Source organism: Macrobrachium nipponense, chromosome 16 (genome assembly GCF_015104395.2).
Source record: "Macrobrachium nipponense isolate FS-2020 chromosome 16, ASM1510439v2, whole genome shotgun sequence".
NCBI classification, from domain to species: domain Eukaryota; kingdom Metazoa; phylum Arthropoda; class Malacostraca; order Decapoda; family Palaemonidae; genus Macrobrachium; species Macrobrachium nipponense.
The window spans coordinates 55,322,601-55,347,491 of NC_087209.1; the positions used below are offsets into that span (position 1 = coordinate 55,322,601).

A 24,891-nucleotide genomic window follows, 5' to 3' on the forward strand; every position below is an offset into this window, starting at 1 on the left:
ATTTAATACAGAAGCACTGCTTGAGATCATTACTTTCCCCTCCTTGCCTACATCAGATATTCCAGTTTTATATAGGAAAAGAAAGTTATTAAACATATTCAAATCCGAATCTTCAAATGATCAGTTTGTTCCAATAATAACAAAAATTGGAGCCACATTGACTATAAAGGTCTGGCTTATTTCTGCAGGACATCGTCATAAATATAGGATGTCATGAGATCTAATCTGCTGGTTCCCATGACTCCAATTTCACCCTAAGTTTAGTAGCCTTAGGCTAAGGCCCCACCGGATCCGTCGCGGCGCGTCGCGTGCGTCCAACACAGCTATCCATCTACAAGCGTCTCCGTCTTCTGCGAGTGTTGGCCAAAAACCAGGGGACAAACGAGTGACGGTTATAAGACGGACAATTAAAACTTCACCAGTATTTGCCGTTATGAAGGGAGAGCGCGAGGTTTTCCTCTGACTCGGTGCTGTCAACCAATTAGAGGCGTTGAACAGTAGGAAAATCTGGACTTATGACATAACTTTAGATGAGGAAAGAGTGAATATACAAAACTCTTTCATAAGTTACGATAGCGTCCAGACAAGTTTTTTTTTTAAATATTGTCGGATGCCGCGGAAAACCTTTGACTTAATTCACGAATATCAAAATTTGATAACAATTACAGAAGATCCGTATCAACGTAAGAAACTTGTAGTAACTCTGAGGGAAGGATTACTGATTTCGAAATTAAAGTTGCACTTTATTTTATTTAATACAAAAATTAAGATACGTAGAATTGTGTGTGAACTGAACACTTTGATACAGGAACTTCTGAAACAAAGATATTTACATAAATGTATCCATTAGAATATAATAGAAAAAAAATACTTTAATCCTTTATCATAACCACAAATCATTCACATATGATTATAACTCAAAGTTGGGTTGGTGGTTCAAATGCAGGTTGTTGTAGGTCTACCACAATTTCTTCCTTCATGCGGACCCCAGCTCAGAGACGCACGTCCACGTGCGGCTAAAAACAAAATGTTTTTTTTGTTTCCTTTGTTGCGTCTAGTCCGGTAACGCACCTGACGCCACGCACGCTCATGCGCCGTGTGGGGCCACTCGTGTTTGAACTATGACAGTTGATCGAAACGCACAAAACACGTAGCCGTGTTGGACGCACGCGACGCGCCGCGCCGGATTCGGTGGGGCCTTGAGCCTTAGGCTAAGGCCCACCGGATCCGTCGCGGCGCGTCACGTGCGTCCAACACGGCTATCCGTCTACAAGCGTCTCCGTCTTCTGCGAGTGTGGCCCAACCAGACAAATGAGTGACGGTTATAAGACGGACAATTCAAACTTCACCAGTACTTGCCGTTATGAAGGGAGAGCGCGAGGTTTTCCTCTGACTCGGTGCTGTCAACCAATTAGAGGCGTTGAACAGTAGGAAAATCTGGGGCCACTCGTGTTTGAACTATGACAGTTGATCGAAACGCACAAAACACGTAGCCGTGTTGGACGCACGCGACGCGCCGCGCCGGATTCGGTGGGGCCTTAGCCTTAGGCTAAGGCCCCACCGGATCCGTCGCGGCGCGTCACGTGCGTCCAACACGGCTATCCGTCTACAAGCGTCTCCGTCTTCTGCGAGTGTGGCCCAACCAGACAAATGAGTGACGGTTATAAGACGGACAATTCAAACTTCACCAGTACTTGCCGTTATGAAGGGAGAGCGCGAGGTTTTCCTCTGACTCGGTGCTGTCAACCAATTAGAGGCGTTGAACAGTAGGAAAATCTGGACTTATGACATAACTTTAGATGAGGAAAGAGTGAATATTGCAAAACTCTTTCATAAGTTACGATAGCGTCCAGACAAGTTTTTTAAAATATTGTCGGATGCCGCGGAAAACCTTTGACTTAATTCACGAGGGCATTATATCTCGAATATCAAAATTTGATAACATTACAGAAGATCCGTATCAACGTAAGAAACTTGTAGTAACTCTGAGGGAAGGATTACTGATTTCGAAATTAAAGTTGCACTTTATTTTATTTAATACAAAAATTAAGATACGTAGAATTGTGTGTGAACTGAACACTTTGATACAGGAACTTCTGAAACAAAGATATTTACATAAATGTATCCATTAGAATATAATAAAAAAAATACTTTAATCCTTTATCATAACCACAAATCATCACATTTGATTATAACTCAAAGTTGGGCAAGTGGTTCAAAATGCAGGTTGTTGTAGGTCTACCACCAATTTCTTCCTTCATGCGGACCCAAGCTCGGAGACGCACGTCACGTGCGGCTAAAAAGGGATTTTGACGAAGGAAAAATCTATTTCTGGGTGATTGGCTCGTGTCGCCCTATGAAAGTATCCTTAATATCATTCTTTCTAGGTAAAATTAGCCAGCCTAAAATTACCAGAGAAAAACAAAATTAAGAAAATGTCAGTAAAACTGACTCGCTCACTCTTAAAAAGAAGTGGTCGGTATGATATAGGGGCGAGTGTGGAACACTACCACGAGACAAACACCAATTAGAACTTCCCTATCAGAATCCCCCCAAGAGAGAGCCGATACCAACGGGCGATGCAGCCTCTACTACTACTACTAGAGGACGCCACGGACAGCAGCGCCCCTAGCGGTCATCCTTAATTAAAATAGTAAATACATCTTGTCCTGCAAGGGGGGGAAAACAAACCATAAAAAAGGGGGGGTTTCATAGGGCGACACGAGCCAATCACCCAGAAATAGATTTTTCCTTCGTCAAAATCCCTTTTCTGGGCTCAGCTCGTGTCGGCCTATGAAAGAGTACCAGAGAAACAGACAAGATGGAAAAGGAAACAATGAAAAACAGTTTAAAATGATGGATATAATATAAGTAAATCAAATACAGCATACAAATTAAGCACTTAAACTAACTTATTATAACAGTAAATAATAGAATGTTAGTAAACTTAAAGTACTTAATGGTAAATAAATAAAATTACAGAGATGCATGTAAAATAAGGCAATTTGGGATTTTACTTAATTAGAATACATAATTACAAAAAAAAAAAATATATACATACATGTGTCCTACCCTAGCATAAAAATAAGGGTAGGTACACTGAAATCCATCATTAATACAATTAATTCCAAATATATACAAACACATTGTGACTGAAGTTCATCACAAACACAAAATGGTGAATATACAGACATATTGTGTCCTACCCTAGCATAAAAATAAGGGTAGGTACACTGAAGTACATATCAGTACAAAAGTGGTTGTCCCTAGCAAAAAAATAAGGGACAATCCACTATATGATACAACGGCTAAGGCTATGATGTTGAGTAGCCTGACGATAGGTTGAGGCATGTTGGTTGAAGTAGGTAGAAAGGAGACCTGGATCAATACTACAACTACTAAATAGTATCAGGGGAAACTATGTTTCCCGCTGCTACTGCTGAAAACTTTAAAGATTCCAAGGACTTTAAATAATGCCGTTTAAAGACTGTCGGGATTTCCATCCAGTATACTTCCTAAGATCCTCAAAGTTCATATGTTGGAAATAATTAATTGAGGTGGCTACTCCCCTGATATCATGTGCTTTTGGGAATGACTCAGGGTTGGCTTGTTTAATGAAGTAAAGGATTTGCTGTCTAATACCTTTAACTGATAAAGTACCACCTTTTTTCTCTCATAAAGAGAGCACCTGAGGATCTAGAAGAAGTACGAGAAAGAAAGGCTCTAAGAGTTGATACTGGGCAGAGAGAAGGATCCTGTGGGAGTGGGATAACCTTCCAGGAGCCCACCTTGCAAGAGGATCTTCATTCTTAGCTAAAAAGCTACGATCCGGAGCAAGTAGAACTTCTCCTGATGGGAGGAATTCCCACATGACCCGCATCCCTGGATAGAGCCGACAGTTCTGAAATTCTAGCTCCTGAGGCTAGGCTTAATAAGAATAATGTCTTCCTCAGGAGCATAATGAACGTACAAGATGAGTTGTCAGTATCTGAAGCTAGTTTGAGGACATCATTTAAGAACCATGAAACTGTAGTAGGCCTCTGGGAAGGTCTAAGTCTAGCACAGGCTTTAGGGATAGATGTGAAATAAGATTCAGTCAAATCTATCTGAAAACCTACTTGAAAGATTTTCTTCAAAGCCGATTTGTGAGTGGTAATCGTGCTAGCTGCTAAACCTTTTTCAAACAAGGATCTGAAAAAGGATATAGGCCAAATTAACTGTCATGGTTGTGGTGTTCGATTCTCTCAAGAAAGATGCTAATTTTTTAACAGCTGAGTCATATTGTCTAATGGTTGACTCTCTCTTATCTGATTCTAGGAAGAGAATGTTCTGTGGATCAATGTCAGCATCTTTATTAGCCGCAAACTTCATGAAGTCCATAAAGTTAGGGTCTGGAGAGTTCTTGAGGAAGCGAACACAGTCCTCATTTGTACTGATTGTGACAGTTTGGGATTGGGGATCCGTTGAGGTCGGAGACCCAATTCCAAAAGAAGAGGATACCAGTTGCTCTTGGGCCAATCCGGTGCAATCAGAGCTACTATCCCTTTGAAAGACCTTAGTTTGTCTAGGACTTTCAAGAGAAGATTCACTGGAGGAAAAATATAAATCCTCCTCCACTGATTCCAATCTAACGACAGGGCGTCCGTGGCATAAGCCAGAGGGTCCAGGTTGGGGGCCACATAGCAAGGGAGCTTGTGGTTCGCTTGTGAGGCGAAGAGATCCACTTGGAGACCTGGACTCTCCGGCTTACCCACTGGAATGACCCGACGTCCAGAGACCACTCTGATTCCAGAGGAACTGACCGGGACAGGGCGTCTGCTATCACATTTCTTACTCCTGCCAGGTGAGTGGCAGACAGATGCCATTTGTGTTTGTTTGCTAATGCAAAGATGGCTATCATGACATGGTTCACATGCTTGGATTTGGACCCTCCTCTGTTGATGCAGTGAACTACCACTGCACTGTCCAAAACTAGCCTTAGATGAGACTTCTTCGGGGGAAGCAGTCTCTTCAGAGTAAGAAATACTGCCATTGCTTCCAACACGTTTATGTGGAGCTGGCGAAATTGAACTGACCAAGTCCCCTGAACCTGTTTGAACTGAGAGTATCCCCCCCACCCGGACAGGGAAGCATCCGTGTGAATGGTTAACACTGGGAGGGGATATTGAAGGGGTACCTTCTTGGCTAAGTTCTTTACTTTTGACCAAGGCCGTAGTTGGTTGCGGAGGATCTGTGGAATTACTGACAACTTGTCTCGATATTTGGAGTTTGCTCTTGACCGCCAAATTCGATTATATCTTTCAGCTTGCTTTCAGAAGGATATCTGTTACCGAAGCAAACTGAAGAGACCCTAGGATTCTCTCCTGGTTTCTTCTTGATGTCTGTTTGCATTTGAGGAATTGCCTGACAGATTTTGCTATTTCCTTCCGTTTGGCTACTGGAATTGATAGATTGTGGGAAGACAAATCCCATTGGATTCCTAGCCACTGAAAATGAGATTCCGGAGTAAGTCTGGATTTCGTTTTGTTTATCTGGAACCCCAGATGTTCCAGAAAGTGAACTACCTTTTTGGTAGCTTCGAGACATTCCTCGACTGTTGGTGCCCAGATCAACCAATCGTCGAGGTATGCCGCTACCATGATTCCCTGAGCTCTCAATTGTTGTACAACCACTTCTGCTATCTTTGTGAATACCCTGGGGGCTACATTCAGACCGAAGGGCATCACTCTGAATGAGAATGTCTGATTTCCAGCCTGAATCCTAGGAATGGGCGGAAAGTGCCTGGCTATAGGGATATGATAGTATGCGTCTGTAAGATCGATGGAGCATGTGACGGCTCCACGCGGAAGTAGGGTCCTTACTTGCGAGAGGGTAAGCATCTTGAACTTGTCGCAGCGAATGAAAGAGTTTAGCTTTGACAAGTCTAAGATTACCCTTCTTTTTGTTGAGCCTTTCTTTGGCACGCTGAATAAGCGCCCTTGAAATTTTAGATGTTTGACTCTCGCAATAGCTCCTTTCTGAAGGAGTTCTTCCGCGTAATCTATCAATTCCTTTGACGGTACCTGATGAAATGATTTGATTGGAGGGGGATCTTTGATCCAACTCCAGCCTAATCCTTTGGACACTATGCTCTGTGCCCAATTGCTGAACCCCCACCTGTGGCGGAAGAGGAACAGCCTCCCTCCTACCTGGGGAGCCTCATTGCTGATGGGTGGGTTGGCCACCACGCCCTCCTCTGAACTGCCTACTCCTCGTGCCCCTTCCTGCGCCACGCTGACGAAAGTAACCTCTCGCCCTACCCCTCGGTTGAGAGTAGCCTTGAGCCTCATAAGCAGGGTTAAAGGCCGGCGAGATAGCGTAGGAAGTAGATGGTTGAGATTGCTGGGGCACCAGGAGGAAAGGTTGGGTCTGTTTAGATGTGGAAGGTTGTCCCTGTTGGGTAACTGGGACTGCCTGCACAAACTGCTGCTGATGTTGAAGTTTTTTATAAGGCTGGAACCTCCTACCAGCCTTCTTTGGTTTCTTGCCAGCAGTGGGAACGGATTCCTGTTTCCTCTTAGAGGAAATACCCCACCTAGCTCTAAGGCTCTGGTTGAGTCTAGCAGCTTCGTGGTGGACTTCGTTCACTGCGGACTCTGGGAAGAGATCCGCTCCCCACATGCTCGCAGCCAAGAGTCTATTAGGCTCATGCCTGATAGTGCACTCTTGAAGGACATGCTTCCGGCAGTTCCTCCTGGCTTGGAAGAAGTCAAAAGCGTCTGACAGAACCGTCTGAAATTGAGATTTTCCGCCAGAATCTTGAACAGCGGTTCCGTAGCGTAGGAAAGAGCAGCCATTTCCGTAACGATGAGAGAGTTGAGGGACCTGCCAAACCTAGTTCGCGCATCGAACTCTGCCTGGATTAGGAAATCCGGCAGCCTAGGTAATTTTTCTCACCGAACTGGTCCATGGCGCAGTCCGGCTTGAGTTTACCCAGCGTGAATGTAGCTGGCAGGTTTTCCCACAACTCTCCGAAGGCGGGGAAGAGTGGAGAAGTAGACTCCGACTCCCTCAACTGTGGAATGGGCTCATCCTTGAGGACTGCCTGAAGAGCCTTCTCCACCAATTTCGTGGCGAACGGAAGAGAGACCTCCTCTTCCGTCGCGAAAATAGTGAAGGGACTCTTGTAGGCCTGGAGTTTAGTGTTAGTACACTCCCAGTCCTCAAGGCAGTGAACCCATTCTCGCTGGGCGTGATCTCTACTGTAGAGAACTGACTCCTTCGAGATCTTGTCCTCTCTCGTGAGAGCCGTTGGCGTCAGCCTAGCATACCCCATGAAAGGCTGCGTCAGACCCGGAGGGTAGAACTCGAAGTCCTCAATCCTTCGAGTACCAAACTCCGGGATCGAAATCATCCCGTCCTTAAAAGGAGCGTAGGCCGCTACTCTCCATGGATTCTCCATAGAGAAAGCTGGCAAGGAGTCGTAAGGCGGAAGTTGGAGAATCCCCGTGCTAGATGCAGGGGAGACTGGGGAAGGAGCCTGAGTTAGCCCAGCCACCCGGTCCTCATTCTCTCTCATTCTATTAGAGAGGTCCTGGATAGACTGTCAGTTTGAGACAGACTGTTCGATAATTGCGCGAACATCTGCTCAAAACGTGTTCCCAATGCTGAAATTTGGGAACCTACCAGCACCCCTACCTGTTCCATCATCCCTGGTGAGACAGCAGAGGGAACGCAGGTGCTGGTGCTTGCCACCCCTGCCGGCATAGCCGGAGAGGAGGCAGCGGAGGCGGGAGAAGGCAGTGACTCGGTGGTAGCGCGAGCCTTCTCCTTCGAAAGCCTTGCTTCTGGAGCTCTTCGACTGGGAAGAGCTCGGCTTAGCCTTCACCGCATCGGCGTATGAAGTCGACGACTTCCTGGCCGAAGAAGACGAAGACGACTTCCTAGAAGTCGACTTAGACAAGGTCTTCGGTTCTCTCTTTCCCTTCTCCTTAGGAGGTACAGAGAGAGCGGGAGGGCGGCTAGGGATCTCGGATCCCGCAAAGCCTTGGAAAGAGGCGGAAGAAGAAGGGACAGGAGAAGATCCAGGAGCCCAAGGAAAGACCTTGGGCGCCCGACAAACCTACCTCAACCAACAAATCCTCGCTAACTACCGCCATTGGCTCAAGGTTCAGGTCCAGGGCAGCGACGTCCGGAACCGACTCCTGGGATGCTACGACCCCAAACGATTGCTGGAGGTCTTGCTGGATGGAGGGCTATCAATGGGGCAGCGGACAAGGGGTCGACGTAGCCCGTCGACTTGCCCGCGGGGAAGATCTGGATGGCCAGCTTCCTATCTAAGATGTAGGGCTGGCCCTTGGCGGCGTTTTTTCCAAAGCCGCCCACCCACGCTTTCAGGGTGGCGAGGGCGACTTCCCTCACACCGCTAGCCTGAAAGAAAGGTGAGATTAGCTACCAATTGTGGACAGGGTTAACAAACTTACGACTAGAAGTTGTTAGTAAAATCATAAGTAAGCCTATAATGGACATACCCCATCTCCCAGCTGACCGACCAGGTCGTAGCATATAGCGCAGGCTTCGGGGTGCCAGACGATCGTCTCATTGTACGACGTGGCACACGGGGCGTGGGCCTGCACTCGTCATGTCCACAGGGGTCGTAGAGCGTCGCATTACAGGCTGGGACCTGGCAGTTGGTAGCCTGTAAGTGAAAAAGTACATGAGTACAGAGTAAACACTTACAGCCTAACATATGCTCCGTTGGTGCCGGAGCGATAAAGTTAGATAAAACCAGAGCCCCGCTAAAATACGTGTGGTAACCAGGTTGGAAGATAGGCTATGGCTCCGCCAATGGCGGAGGCACAAGAATCAACCAACTAGGAGTGGTGGTAATGGAAACCACGACGGACAATGGCGGGGATGGTTGATAAAAAAATATAATGATAACACACAATCATTGTAAAATATCTTATAATTAGGGTATATATCCTTAAAATAACAAAATTAAAACAACTTCTCTCCACCCGTCTACTAGAAGAGTGCGTAGGTAAGGGTAAGCTCCCTTCCGGTAGCGGGGGGGGGAGAGATATAAGGATATAGTAGGCAAGCAACCGACCACTCATAGCGCCCACCCTGCCCGCTAGCGGAGCCAATATCCTATAACCAAAGGGGCCCCGGCTGCGACGGAAGGCTCCTTACGTATCTGGAGGGAGGTGGCTGAGCAATGGGGAGGGGGGGAGGAAGGTCCCGGCGAAACACGGCGGGAGCGAGAAAAGGGGGGAGGGATGGCCTACTCCTCCCCGCCTCACCAACTACCCGCATGGAGACCCGGTACCTCATAGTGGTCGCCCTATACCCCCTGCTGGGGGGACCCCCCGGTCACCTCCGAGAGTGTGAGAGAAGGCGATGAGGTTGTTATAACAACCAAGGGGTCCCCCAGCCCCTCCCTACATCAGAGAGGGAGGGAAGGGGCAGGGTAAGGTGCTATAGGACACGTGACCGCAAGTGGCCTAGGCCGCGAGCAAACACAACCGTGGTAGGGCCACGTGAACCAAGCTGTACCAATAGTGGAACAAAAGCACCTAGGCTAGCCTAACACCCTAAATAAGAAAAATACATCGAAAGGAGGAAGAGACACTTTTAGTAAAAGAGAAAGAAGCCCAGGAGGAGGCAGACTGTTCCGAGAAACAGGAGCCTACTCGGAGCCAGCGATAGCCGATGTAGAGCAAGAGCCGGGATGCTGGGCCGAAATAAATAATAGCCCTAAATACCAAGCTAAGAGAATGGTAGGAGGGCTGAACTAGCTAAAACTCGATGTAAACAATGAATGTGATAAAGTAAGCCCATAAGCATAAGAAGTCCCAGTATGGAGGACCGGGAATTCTTACGAGGCGGCATGGCCGCCACGAGACAACCGGGGAACCGTATATGACCTATAAAAAGGAAAATACTGGTACCCGGAAGACAAAAATACGGTAAAATGTTACTTATGAGTTACTTAACTTAGCCGTGGCAATTGCAGAGCGTTCCATGATGAAGATGCGGATAAATCGCAAGAAAAGCACAAGCACAAGAAAATGGCGACTTGTCGCTGGTGCTAAAAAATAAGGATGACCGCTAGGGGCGCTGCTGTCCGTGGCGTCCTCTAGTAGTAGTAGTAGAGGCTGCATCGCCCGTTGGTATCGGCTCTCTCTTGGGGGGATTCTGATAGGGAAGTTCTAATTGGTGTTTGTCTCGTGGTAGTGTTCCACACTCGCCCCTATATCATACCGACACTTCTTTTTAAGAGTGAGCGAGTCAGTTTTACTGACATTTTCTTAATTTTGTTTTTCTCTGGTAATTTTAGGCTAATTTTACCTAGAAAGAATGATATTAAGGATACTTTCATAGGCCGACACGAGCTGAGCCCAGAAAACAAAATGTTTTGTTCCTTGTGCGTCTAGTCCGGTATCGCACCTGACGCCATGCACGCTCATGCGCCGTGTGGGGCCACTCGTGTTTGAACTATGACAGTTGATCGAAACGCACAAAACGCGTAGCCGTGTTGGACGCACGCGACGCGCCGCGCCGGATTCGGTGGGGCCTTAGCCTTAGGGGAGGTAACAATCAGATGGGTGCAGATTTGGAGAAGTGATAAATGACTGATCTTACAATCCTGATTTCTGCGAGAAATGTATTACCAATATAGGATAGATTACCACTCAGATCAAGTCAAAAATGATAGAAAGACATCAGTAATTTCCAAAACATATATTTCACTAAAATTATAACATAAATTACAGCGCAGTATAAGATTCATATAATCAGTTGTACTAAAATTGGCATATCAATAACAATTATAAATAAGATTTGTACATTACATAAAATGCTACAGTAAAAATGTTTTGCATTCATATATTCATATATATCTAGTAAAAATCTCTTTTTGTCCAGGAAGAAAATGAATAGAAAGTCAATAATCATTCTATCATTTATCAAACATTTTGTAAGAGCTTGCTGTGCAGCCTCTGCTTCTGAGGGTTCCTGGTAGCAAACATAAAAGTGACCAAGAGCAGCTTCAAAATGATGACCTCTTGTCTCACCATATTTCTTACAAAGATTCAGAATTCTGCATTCATAGTATCTGCAAAAACCTGAAATTTACACAAAATTTAGATTTTTAGTGATAAAAAATCTATACTATGAAAAAAACATTTAAGATATACTCATCAATAAAGTGCTTAAATTACAGTGCAAAAGGTGAAGTTGTTATTGAATGATGCCCATTTTATAAAAAACAGGGTATAAAAAATGAATCGGGAAAGACAGTAAAACTAGAAATAGACAGGGCATCGATGCATTGCACACATGAAGATTTCACCATTTTGACACTTGTCACATAGCAGCAAAGTGTTTTTTTGCAAGAAAAGAACCAAGAGCTTTACATGATAAAACAAGAAACTCTGGGGTCAGTTTTTTCGTCTTACGTTCCCAACCTATTGGCATGGTCATAATGCCAAATATATAGCCTATTACTTCCTAAATAATTCATAGCTTATATAATTGAGGGACTAATCTGTGTGCGGGAAGTGTAACTGAACGAGGGAAATGTTCCAAAGGCACTAACAGTCTGTTAAGATTCTACTACCAGAAAAAACGGAACCTTTTGTGACTGACCACTTTGATCCTGGATCTCTGTTGCAACCATTTTCTTCTGCCCACACATATCACCAGCCAGGTACACACTCAAAAGATTTTCTTCAGTCAATGTTAAATGCATAACTAATCAGTGAATGGAATGGTTGCAAAAAATGGATAAGAGACATAATTTTTTTTTTATGTCAAAGCACGAGTTATGACATCATTTTCTTTTGTATAGTTCCCCCAAGATCGTTTTTTTTTATCGTAGTGCCTTACAAAAAAGAAGAAAAAATAGGCTAATGTTTTTTTACGTTCGAGATTCATTTATAAAATACAGGTTAATTTCGTACATAAGTACAATTGGCAGAAATGTGTGTCAGGAGAGGCGTACTAATTTATAATTTTTTTATAAACATGCTAATAACGATTTCTCATCGGTCCATAGTCGCTCAGAACTGTGTAACTTCCATAGGGTGGTATAGCTGAGAGTAAGTTCAAATGAGTGATGATGGCACACATATGACCAAGATGCAAAATAATTAGTCAGCAGTGAGATCAGTTCAATAGTATGTGTCTAATTCACGTATCCTTTCGACATCTCAAATAAGAAGAAACCCAAAGCTTCATTTGAGATGAATTAAATTTATTTATTTAAATTGCAGCGGCAGCAGTACCAAGAGAAAAAGAAGTATACGTAAGCATGACCACCAAATTAGTCCAATAAAAAAAGAAAATGCATCGTGAAGAGCACAATGAATAAATAATTTTGTTCCTACAGGAACCCAAACCATAGCCTTTTCTATAGGGTATCTTTTAGAACAAGCTGGAACTGGTCCAACACTTTGTAACAAATCAACCAGGAGTGTCCCACACTTTTACTTTTCTTCTAACTGTGGTAGAGAATTAATGTGCTAACACTGCTACCGTACTGACAACTGGTTGAGAACTTGCAGTAATGCTGTCACTTTGGAGTGAGCTAAATCCCACAAAATTGAGATTTTATCCACAAAAATCTGCAAAACCTCTTAGTACAGCATCAAAATATGAAAATGAAGCAAAGTTTCGAAAGTAACATCATTTGCATAGTGAAGTAATTTTCTTATAAAACTATCTAAGATAATGCTAAATCGTTAGTTTATATGGATAATTTACGTTGCATGGAACCAGTGGTTATTCAGCAACGGGATCAACGGCTTTACGTGACTTCCGAACCACGTCGAGAGTGAACTTCTATCACCAGAAATACACATCACTCACTCCTTAATGGAATGCCTGAGAATCAAACTCGCCAACACCATACCGACCCCGCCACTGAGGTGCTTGTTAAATCGTTATGTTTATCAAACATATTTCATTAGCATAGTACTATTAAAATTAATAAATGAAACCTGTATTTTTGCGAGTAACATCAATTGCATAGGAAAATAATTTCTTATACGAGTAAATTGACCCTTTTGCGCTCGATCTAAGTAGGTGCAAATCTGAGCCACCTCACTTCGATGTGTAGGTACCATGAACTTACATGGGCGGCAGAAGAAGATGTCTATCTTTTGAGAAATTAATAATCAAGAAAGCGTCTCATAATAAAGAGGATTCATATAACGTCATGAGAAACTGCGTCTCTTCATACCAAGGACAACAGTGGACCGCAGCCTATTCACAATTCAAGATTCACGACATAACTATTTGTGAATTTTTCATGGAGAAACATTCACTTATTACTTTATTTTCATATTATTTTCATGACTAATACATTTTTTATGATAGGGTTATTAAAATAGATAGTTATACAGTGGCGCAGGAAGCCAAATAAATGTGGGAGGGCCAAAGTTGATGAGACTTATGATAGATCTGGTGAGAAGTCATCGCGATATTGTGTTATCTTACATTTAATAAATGTTATAGGTACCCTCCATGTCGCAAGAGATAACAATGCAAGACAGTTTCCGCCAAACCACTATACTCAAGTATTCCATTATTCAGATACAAACGAATTATCAGAAAAATGCGAACTCTTTATTGAACATATAGAACATTTTTCCAAATAAACCAACTAGCAAGTAAAAGTACTGAATCATTAATTCAAAACTAAATCACGTGCACAAATTGTGTATAATGTTAATTTTAAAGGTTTAATAACTGAACATTGATCTGCAATGGTTTGGCCACAATTCAGCTTAATTGCATCAGTTTATTAAAGGATGCATTGTTGCAAATCAGTTTGCTATATCAAAATGTAAAGACTAAATCAAAACAAAATTTTATATTATCCAAGCATTATACACACTCATTATATAATCATATGAAGGCACTGGTAATAATAATGCAATCAGAATGTACGTGAACAAATAGAAAAAAAAAGATCACAATATCTTAGAGGAATAATAAAAAAAAACTGTAAAATTACCAGACCTCTTCTAAACTTAATAGACTCTATGACTGGTAGTAAGTATACATCTACATCGTAATAGCATCATACAATCATACAAAAATATAGTAATTTATGATGTTTCAGTACCACTTTGCAAGCATTATTTGGTACAAATGAAAAAAATATTAACTGAAAACATACCATCATGATTATATGATCGACCACAGAAAAGCTGATTATAGATACAAAACAAATACAAACAGCAGCTGCTTTAAAATAAAACAAATTATGCTTTAAAAGGACAATCATGAAAAGCATAAAAACAAGTAAAAATCATTAATTTATGAAAAATAAAGACAATGAAATTACTTATGTAGGAAAAGTCAACAAACAGGCTACTTGGAAATAGTTAAATACTTTGATCCCCATCAACAACTATAACAGAAATACAAGGAACGTTTTACAGAAAAAAGTACATAATATTTTATTGTTAATTTTTTGTTTTGCCTTGTGCGGCTTACTTAGCTTGTGGTGAGAGCAGCCTTACGATGAAATCACTGACGATGTGATATATTACAATGTAATTACAATCCAGTGAAAATGTAATTACTGCATCAGGGAGCATCTTCGATTGAGTGGACAATCGTTCAATGTCCAGATAATTCAGATAGAGTTCTTTCATATCAGCTAGTATTTCAGGACCTGTTAACCCTTAAACGCCGAAGCAGTATTTTAAAAATCGTCTCCCGTATCCCGGCGGGGTTCAGGAGTGAGCGCCGATGCGGAAAATTTTTTTTTCCAAAAAATCACAGCATGCTTAGTTTTCAAGATTAAGAGTTCATTTTTGGCTCCTTTTTTTGTCATTGCCTGAAGTTTAGTGTGCAACCATCAGAAATGAAAAAAATATCATTATCATATATAAATATTGGGATATATGACACCGCAAAAAAAATTTCATATATAATGTATACAAATTGCGCTGTGAGCAAAACGGTTAAAGCTAACGAGATAATATATTTTTCGTTGTATTATACACTAAATTGCGATCATTTTGGTATATAACACATTGTAAAACGATCAAAGCAACACAGAGAAAATATTATCACAAAATGATGCAGGAATTCGTAATGCTCGGACGTAAAAAAATGTTTTTTTCAAAAATTCACAATAAATCGAAATATTGTTCTAGAGACTTCCAATTTCTTTCAGAATGAAGATAAATGATCGAATATTATTATACTATAATATTTTTAGCTTAAAATAGCATTTTTCGACAATTTCGGTCGAGTTAAAGTTGACCAAATGCAATTTTTTTTATTTATTGTTATTTATATGCAAATATTTCAAAAATGAGAAGAGCTACGACCTTCAATTATTTTTCGTTGTATTTCAAATGAAATTGCGCACATTTTCATATATAAAACTCTATGAAACGCCTAATATGATAGGGAGCAAATATTATGAGAATGCTAAATAAGCATTTCAAAGATATGCGGCAGAGAATCCGTGCGGGGAGGGAATGAAAAAGTTTTTTTCCAAAAATTCACCATAAATCGAAATATTGTGCCAGAGACTTCGAATTTGTTTCAAAATTAAGATAAATGACTGAATATTACTAGACTATAAGAGTTTTAGCTTACAATTGCGTTTTTCGACCATTTCGGTAGAGTCAAAGTGGACCGAACGTCAATTTTTTTCTATTTATCGTAATTTATATGCAAATATTTCAAAAATGAGAAGAGCTACGACCTTCAATTATTTTTTGTTGTATTTTACATGAAATTGCGCACATTTTCATGTATAAAACTCTATATAAAGGCTAATATGAAATGGAATAAATATTATGAGAATGTGACGTAAGCATTTCAGAGATTTGCGGAGGAGAATCCGAGCGCGGAGGGAAGGAAAAAGTTTTTTTTAGAAATTCACTTTAAATCTAAATATTGTGCTAGAGACTTCAAATTTGTTTCAAAATTAAGATAAATGATTGAATATTACTAGAACGTTAGAGTTCTTGCTTACACAAAAATACCAATCTATATGTATATATATATATATATATATATATATATAATATATATCTATATATATATATATATATATATCCTATATATATATATATATTACATATATTTTTCTATTCTGGTACGAATACATAACTAAAAGGAATGCAGGTGAAACCTTTATTTTTGCATAAAATGAAATAACATATAAAATACATCAATAGATACAGATATATAAAACTTGTAATAAATATAAAACTAAATATAAAATGAATGCAGAATATTCACTCGTAATCCTGACTCTTCGTACTATTCTTGTTTTCTCCCTCCTCCATTGAAGAGTCTTGCATTATTTTCCTCTCGACATGACGAGGTACAGGTGGAGGAGGGAGACCCGTGCCCTTACTGCTGATGGGCCGCCGCCCTTCAGCGGTCCCGTGTGCCCTCCACTGTCGGTAACTCAGGCGCACTCCAATAAAAGACCTCATTGTGGTATTTGCGGTCACACTCCCCGAACCTGCAAAGAGCTATTTTGCAGGTGCGACAGAATAACGGGTGTCTCTCCTTCTGCCTGCGCCCTTGTAGGAGCTCTAGTGTGTGATCCCCTGGCTGCAGCTGCACACAGAGTCGGCAGCAGGGGCGGCGGCAGCAGGGGCGTCGGCAGCAGGGGCGGCGGCGGCAGCGGCAGCAGCGGTAGGAGCGGACGAACCGAAGTTGGCCCTTCTTAACATCTGCCCTTTCCTCTAGGGGCAGATCTGCAGCTCAGGGCAGGGGGCCAGTGATGGAAGGCCACTAATCGGGATTAAAGTGGATGAGGGCATTCCCGGCTACCTCGAGAAACTGGATGTGGGACAACCTCCGGAGATCGGGGGATTGTAGTACCCACAATAGAGGATGTAGGCATTCTGGAGGGCCAACTGAAGAATGTATTTGAGGGGTTTCTGTGTCCACCTCCTGGACCTCCTGGCGAAGGGATAATACTGGATGAGTTGATCAAAGAGATCAACTCCTCCCATGAGCCTATTGTAATGCCCAATGACGGTAGGCCGCTCGACACGAAACTCCTCATACATAACTCGGCCCTGCCAGCGTGTTTTCTGCCGCTGCACGATCTCCTCTTGGATGGGTTCATGACTCGTCGTAATCATGAGGACGAGTCGGACCCCCTTCCAACAGATGACGAAGACAGCTCCCTTCCGCCACCACTCTGTCTCTCCTCTTGCCAGATGTTGCAGATGGCTAGCAAACCTCTTGAGGACATTCGGGGCCCCACGCACCAGCTGAAGACCACTGACGTCCACACCTGCTTCATACAGTTCCTGGGCCAGGGATACCAAGTTATAATAATTATCCATAAACAGGTGGTATCCCTGGTTACGGAAATGATCCACAAGACTGAACACAGTGTCACGCAGCGTAGAGAAGACCCCGGAATACACCAAGAAGTCCACGATGTATCCAGTGTTTGACTCCATAATAAAAAAAAGTTTCACTCCATATTTCTTTGGCTTCTTGGGGTTATACACTTTAATGCTAAGACGTCCTTTGTAAGGCATCATCCCCTCATCCAAAGAAAAGTTTCTTGCCAGAAACCACGAGAATTTTGCACATTCACAAATGTATCCAACACTGGGCGGACTAAGATGAGGCGATTGGGGTTATTCCGGGGTATAGCCCTTCGGTTGAAGGCGTTGAAATACCTGTCCAACACCAGGAAACTATCACGGGGCATAACGCTGGGCACATTGGGCATACTTAAAAAAAATTCTGCCTCCAATATTGCCTGACATCGGCAGCAGGCATCATACCCAAAAAAATGTGGAGCCCCAAAAAATGTGCCATGTCAGTGAGGTTGCAGCCCCACCAGCGATACAACAATGTCATCCGTAGTTCGTCACGGCAGGTATTCCAGCAATTCCCACATAAGGAACAGCTGAATGAACCCCAGAGCAGTGAGAGGAACAGGTATGGTGAGCCCAGGTGCTGCCGTGAATGGGTGCATGTTAGGTGGGGTGGAACCTCTGACCAACCCTCGTGGCTCTTGGACGACCAACCTTCACCTTGGCTGACGCGACGCTCCGACCTTCTACGTGCCCGTGCCCGTGCCCGTGCTCAGGCACGGTTTCGCACTCAAAACCCCCCCACTGGCCCATCTCCCTCACTTAGGCCCTCGCTTTCTGCGTTGTCATCGGCGACAAAACTAGAAGACGATAACTCCTCCTCCTCCTCCTCCTCAGATTCCCTCTCATACACACTAAACCACTAAATTCGAGCTCACTTTCGGGATGTGACCCTCGAATGGACATTGGGAGCAAATATCATCATCACTAACATCGGGAGTGATGTCCTCGTCACTAGATGACCAACTGCCATCAAAATGAGGACTTGCGACATGCTCCCAAATGCCTACAAATGCCCCTAAGGACACCCCGATGCTTCCTAGGGCTACTAAAGGCACACGAGACACACGTTGTGGTCCTTGAACACTTTCGTCCACACAAGGCCACACAGAATGGCGTTGAGGCGCGAGGTCATCTTGGGTACTTGGTCCCTCGCCAGCATCCAAGTCCAAAATATGTCTCACACGATCCCTTCTGACGGGTAAAACGCGCCTTTCACGCTCCATACATCGAGACATCTCTATGTACGTCTTGTACCACCACAAATACTCAAACTCTCGCAAAAGTTCGGCAAAACATGATTGCGGCAAAAGATCGCTCTCGGATGACGCATCGCTGATGCTGGCTGATGCGAGAAGGAGGCATGCGCACCTGGGTCAAACTGGTTAATAGTGTTTCTACCTTTCTCCAGGATGCCAACTGTTGGTTGGTCAAACCTGGAGACCAGTTCCCCAATGAGCAGATCAAGTAGTTGATAGCCTACTAGGGTTGCCTGTAGTTTCTTTTTTACATTATCAAATTGGGGCTGTTTGCTGCCCCATCATCCAAGCGTTTAGTTGCTCTCCTGTATCTAAGTAAAAAAGGCTCTTCTGTCTTACCTGTGGCATCTTCTACAATATGGTCATAGAATTGACTATAGATTTCTTCTTTCCTCACACCTTCATAACTTGCCATTGTAGTATGTGCAACTTTCACAGCATCCTGGTATATACATGCCCATAAATATACTCAGTGATTGCTCATGGTTTCAGCTCCTATCTTTTACGATAGTTTATGCCAGTTTTAATTGTAACTTTGCAAGCTAAAGTTAAAAGAAATATTAGAACTAAGACCTGTATAACTAACAAAAAGGTAATTCATCTCCCCATCCCAGAACATCTTGTAAATATCTTATCATAAATATACTCACGAATTGTTACTAATTTTAGTTCTATCTGTTATAACATTATGTGAACTGTAATTGTAAATTTACAAAAATAAAAATAAATTATTAGAAAGAGCATTTATAAATTGCTAAAATTATTCTATTTTGACTAATTTTATGGAAAAGGGTTGGAAATATTCACTTTCAACTTCCCTGGAAGATACTTAACATTTTTTAGTTTTTTTGTATACCATGTGCATTTTCATATCTTCCTTTTTCCAATAGCAGCGATCGGCAACTGTTGCTAAAAATAGACCGGGCCAGTGCGCATGCGTGTGTTTACATCAAGCAGGTCGGACAAACTGACGCAGTTGATTGCCCCATGACAAAGCAATGAACTTTGTGAACTTTGTGTAAATAATGGAGCTCCAGCCAGCCATATCAAGTGGTACAAGTGTGATAAAGATAGTGGCCACGAAGCACTGCTGTTATGGACTTTGAAAGAGTGATAGCAGGTATGCTAAGAAGAGATTACAGCAGAGATGTTGGCTGGTTTCCATTTCCAAAGTCTATTGCTAAGGTCACACATTCACGTATCAACACACGCACGCCCACGCAAGAGAGGAAATTGGTAGTTGGCAACAGCTTGCGTCAGTAAACCATAAATGTAATGTAAAACTTACATAAAATCGTAGACGTACAGTGACGGGTCGTCCGGGCTCTAAGCCCCGCCCACTAGGGCACCGTAGCCCGCACCAGTTTTGAAATGTTCAAAACAAGTCGTGGGTGGTCACGCCAAATGTCACCTGATGTAGCTCCAGGCATTGCACGTGGGACCCACTGTGACTACTGCAGGGTAGGCGTTAGGGTCACCTGCATTGTTCACTGTCGTTGTTTTCTTTCCGCCGCAAAGCACGTGGGCCTCCTAATTGCGCTGTAGCCTACTGGGAAACCGATTCGCACAGTTACAACCCTGTACGACAAGGCAACGCTGTAGCGTGGTATAAAAGGTCAGGTCAGCGCCCTCAGGTCAACCCTACGGGCCGAACAAGGGAAAGGCCCGTGCCAACAAGAAGTGTTGGCTTAATACAACAACAACCCTCAGGTCAGCCGTTGTTTCCGTCTCCCGAGACCAGCAGTTTCCTCCAATTACTCTCCACAATGCCCTTCAAGATGCCGGACCTCCTAAAACGACCAAGGAAGGGACCATCAACGTCACATCTTCTTGCAGGACCTTCTTTCGACCTGGAGAACACTCCTACAGCCACTCCTGCAGACACTCAGGTCGAGGAAATGTCATCTTCCACCTACAGGAGTCGGAGCTGGATGAGATAAAGTGATGACAGTGACACGGAAGACGACTGACGGACAGGGAGACGTGGATATTGAACATATTCTACTTCCTCAAGCCCCACATCGTCCGTCAGAAGAAGCCCAAGATGTTGGGACTGCCAATGGTATGTATATGATAATGTCTGACTTAATTTTTAAATTTTTTGAAAATATACAATATTTTACAGTACATGCAGACTTCTACCAAAGTGAATTTACAACCTGGATTTTCAGAATGCAATATTTTTACATTCTCTCATACATGTTCCATCATTTTACAGTCTGCTCTGTTTACAGGCCAGCCATTTTGTACCCTACAGCCCCACAACGGTAAGTTCCAGGTAGACGCCCGACCTTGCTTTCGTACATTTGCGGTGCAATTTACGGTGCTGGCTTTACATCCGTTAGCCCGAGTCCTGCAGCTGCTCAAGGTCATTTCACCGCGATACATGAATGTGTGACCCCAGCATAAGAGTGAATAGAGAAAGGTTGTGAGCGATGGATCAGAGCATGTGGCCGGCAGGGATTTACAGTTGACAAAGTAAAGAAATGGAATTATATCTGCGCTAAACATTTCATTGGGGGAAAGGGACCCACTGCAGAACACCCATACCCAGTCCCGGCAAATTTTACAGTGGGACAGGTGAGTGACAGCACACTGGCACTGAGTTAAAAAAAATATTTGTAATAATGCAAAAAAATTCTGAATCATTAATCTCTGAATATACATGTGTAGACTGTAGATATGAATTGTAATATGAAAATATTTATTCCACAATTGTAGCTAGTATAGTTACTGTTGATTATTTGTGAATTGTGATAGTGATTGTAGTGACAATATTTATTGCCTTACTAACGTGTTATAACATGATGACAGTGATGTGTTGTAAAACAAAATGGCAATAAACTTTTCTAATTGCAGGTCAATAGAATGAAGAAGAAAAAGAAACCACCAAAGCAAAGAATAACATCTTCAAGCAAGAGGCTCAGGGTTGCAGTTGATCAAGACATCATGGAAAACATAATCAGCTCTAGTGAATTATGTCCCCCCGTGAAAGGAAGTAGAAAGGCCCTCCTGGGGCCATCCATAACATAGAAAAAATTTCGAAAACTCAAGAAAAAATGTAGGAACTTCACCAATTCAGAAATCAGAGCAACATACACAAACTGTATTTGCATGTAGTTCAGCTAGTTTCCTATAAAATTGATGTTATCTTGAAACAGCGTGCCCTGGAGAAAACAAAATGGAAAAGGAAATGACACTAACATTTGATTATTCTGTATTAAGTCAAAACGAAAAACTGTTTCACTTTCAAAAAGCTGTTTCACTTTCTGGCATTACAGTCGAACAATTTGAACATTTTTTCTCATGCCTTGGAGAAGAAATGTCCAACTTTATGTTAGGAAACTCCCTTGCTGTGGCCATTACAACATAGGTTGTACTGATTTGTTTGTACGACCTTGTGTAGCTGTGTGTATCACGTGACTAGCTAAGCGCAAAGTGATGACGTAGTTGCCGATTGCTGCTATTATGTGTGTTTTTCACTGTCCAACTTTTAGCCTAACCATAGCTCACGACTCAGAGGAAATCAGATGGATTGACCGAATCTAGGCTATAACCTTCAGAGAGGCCAGGGATGCTGGTGCATCCTTCATTTCACATTCCTGGATAGCTAAATTCATTAAAAGATATGAATCCTTGTTTAAAGAAACTGGAACAAAAATCCATATGACTGTCACCGCAAAAAGAGTGAGAATCTTGGAAGGCCTGAAGTCCTTTCTCAGGAGTCAAAGACATCATAGCTGAGGCAGTGGGTAGACCGAGAAAGTCTTTACATAAATTGGTACTTGAACTAGAAACATGGTTTTGTGGTTAATTTCTTAAAGATTGAGATGAAGCTGACTTTCTCCATGTTGGTGCATCCGATGAAATCTTCATCTACACAGTCAGGAAGCCAAATCATGAAAATGACCTCATTTGGGCAGCAAAGTTGGGTGATATCAGTGATGACGTGCACTATCACCAAGTTGTGAAATTTCTTGAATGTTTGGGAATTTTTCTCTGTTTTACAGCCAAATGGTTAATGTGGATCATCAAAGAAAAAGGACAGTCATGGAATGGCGAATACTTCAGAGAAACTATGCTTACTGGTGGAGTGTTTCCTTCCCTCAAAGATCCTGAAAATGTGTTATCTGTTGAAGAAGTCACATCTTTGCATGACAAGGCACCATGTTTCAAGGCTCCTCAGACACAGGAGCTGCTTCAAAATAGTTGTATCGATTTCTTCTTGTCAAGTGAATTTCCAGGGAGCTCCCCTGACCTTAATGTGTGTGAAAACATTGGTAATATCCTAAAAGGATCGTGTTGAAGCGTGCACCGTGAACTATGATGGTGTACCAAGCCTTGACGACCTGCGACGAGAGGTGACCAAAGTGCTCAGGTAAATGGAGTTTGAGTCTCAGCTTTTTAGCAATTTGCTGAATTCATACCCCTCAAGAATGCAGGGCTGTGGTACAGGCAGATGGAGGCCACCACACAAATATTAAATACACAGAGAGAAACAAATTAAATATACCTGTTCTGAATTACTTTTGTTTTTGTCCATATCAAATTTAGTTTATGCTGTAGAGGGGGGCCTTTAATTTCGAAACACCCTGTAGTGTTTTGAAAATGCCAAAGTGTGTTAGAATGCTGTCTTATAAGTTAAGTGCCCCACAAAAGAGAGAGTAGTTAGAAAAACCAGTAGGTAAGGGCTCCCTCCTAATCAGCTGCTGTTATCGGCCCTTTACTGAGTTCCAAATGTCTAATTTAATGCAAAGAAAGATAGACAGGCTACTGGTGTCTAGTGATGACAGCAGTGATGGTTTTATGTCCAAAATTGAGTGTTGATAGCAGTGAGGAGGAGAATCTCTTCGTTCCACCACTGAAGTGTGAATGAAAGGCGAGAAGGGGCAGGGGAGGGAGTGGGGTAAACCTGTTCCACTCACTACTCAGCCTGGTCCCTAGCATGAAACTCTTCAATCTTCTCTTGCTAATAATGCTAATAATGAAGATGAAGGAAGATCTATGGATCCTGACCCCCATATGTTAAATGAATTTACAAATGTTTCTGCAGCTCAAAAGTGCAAGTGAGTGCCGTAAGTTTCCTTCAGGTATTTTTGCTTACTCAGGAGTAAGCCTACAAACTACTCTTTTGTTGTTGTTGTTCCTTCTTCTTCTTCTTCTTGTTGGGGGATAGGAAATGTCTATGGAAGCGCTAAAAAGGCCTAAAAGGTGTTAGTGTTAAGTTAAAGATACAGGAATTTTTATGATTTTTTTATCAGAATGATTATGTAAAAAATAAATAATGTGCATGTTAAATAGTACAGAAAAATTATTTCTAATAAAATATAGCATATTTATTTTAATTTTCATCAATGAAACAAGCCTCTATTTAACTGTAGATTTCACATTTCAATTTATTTGGTGTACTGAATATAGGCTATTTTCTGTGCAATTATTTAGTGTTTCCACATACAACAGAGAATGTATGAACGTGTATAATTTTGTGTCCTTTTTATTTGATCCTTGTTGTCATTATGAATAGTACTAAGTATGAGTACTAATTACGAATACTACTTCACGTTAAGTTAGGAATATAATGTTCACAACTTATGCGGTGACGGGAAAATTGTACACTTGTCACGAGTATGCTGGAAGTCGGATCATGCCTTGTTTATGCGACAATGACTCTGATGTAATGAACCCAACAAACCCAAATTATGCCATTTATTGCAGAAATGTTCTCAAGCAAAAGAATTCACTGAAGTGGTACGACTAGCAAAAGAGAGGTGCAGCTTACCTTCCTCTTCTTTTATCAGACCAGAAAGGTGTCATCCCAGGAGTTCCAAGATGTCTTCCCGCTAATGGGTAAGTCTCCTATGTAAAGATTAAACGTTTGCCTTTGTATAGGAAAAAATAGTAAATTTCAAATTTTAAAAGAATTTTGTATTTTTCCTAACATGCAAACTTGGTTCTTTACCATTGAGTAGCTCACCTCAGCCACCCCTTTCATTTGGCACCTGGACCAAAAGTTTAAATCATAATTCTGCCCCACATTAACAAGCTAATCCTATGTAAAGAGCTTCAGGTTTGTATGTTAGGAAAAAAACAAATTACTTTAAAATTTGCTATTTATGGACTTGTCTTCATTGGCCTGCCAATGATGCTTTATAAAAACATGAATGTAAATACTGGTCAAGTTACAAAACAACATTATGATCTGAACAAAAATGCTAAGTTTGTTGAAATACTATGACAACAATGATAAGTTGATAACACACTCT

At 42.2% G+C, this 24,891-nt stretch overlaps 1 protein-coding gene across 1 annotated transcript in view; it reads right to left on the bottom strand.

Moving 5' to 3' along the window:
* Window positions 1-10,770: 10,770 nt before the first annotated feature.
* LOC135195342 (serine/threonine-protein kinase Kist-like) overlaps window positions 10,771-24,891 on the bottom strand; it is a gene marked incomplete in the record, with an annotated part of 340,406 nt that continues 326,285 nt past the window's right edge. Inside the window, 1 exon segment of the mRNA XM_064221601.1 lies at window positions 10,771-11,091. Coding sequence (XP_064077671.1) covers window positions 10,771-11,091 — 321 coding nt within the window.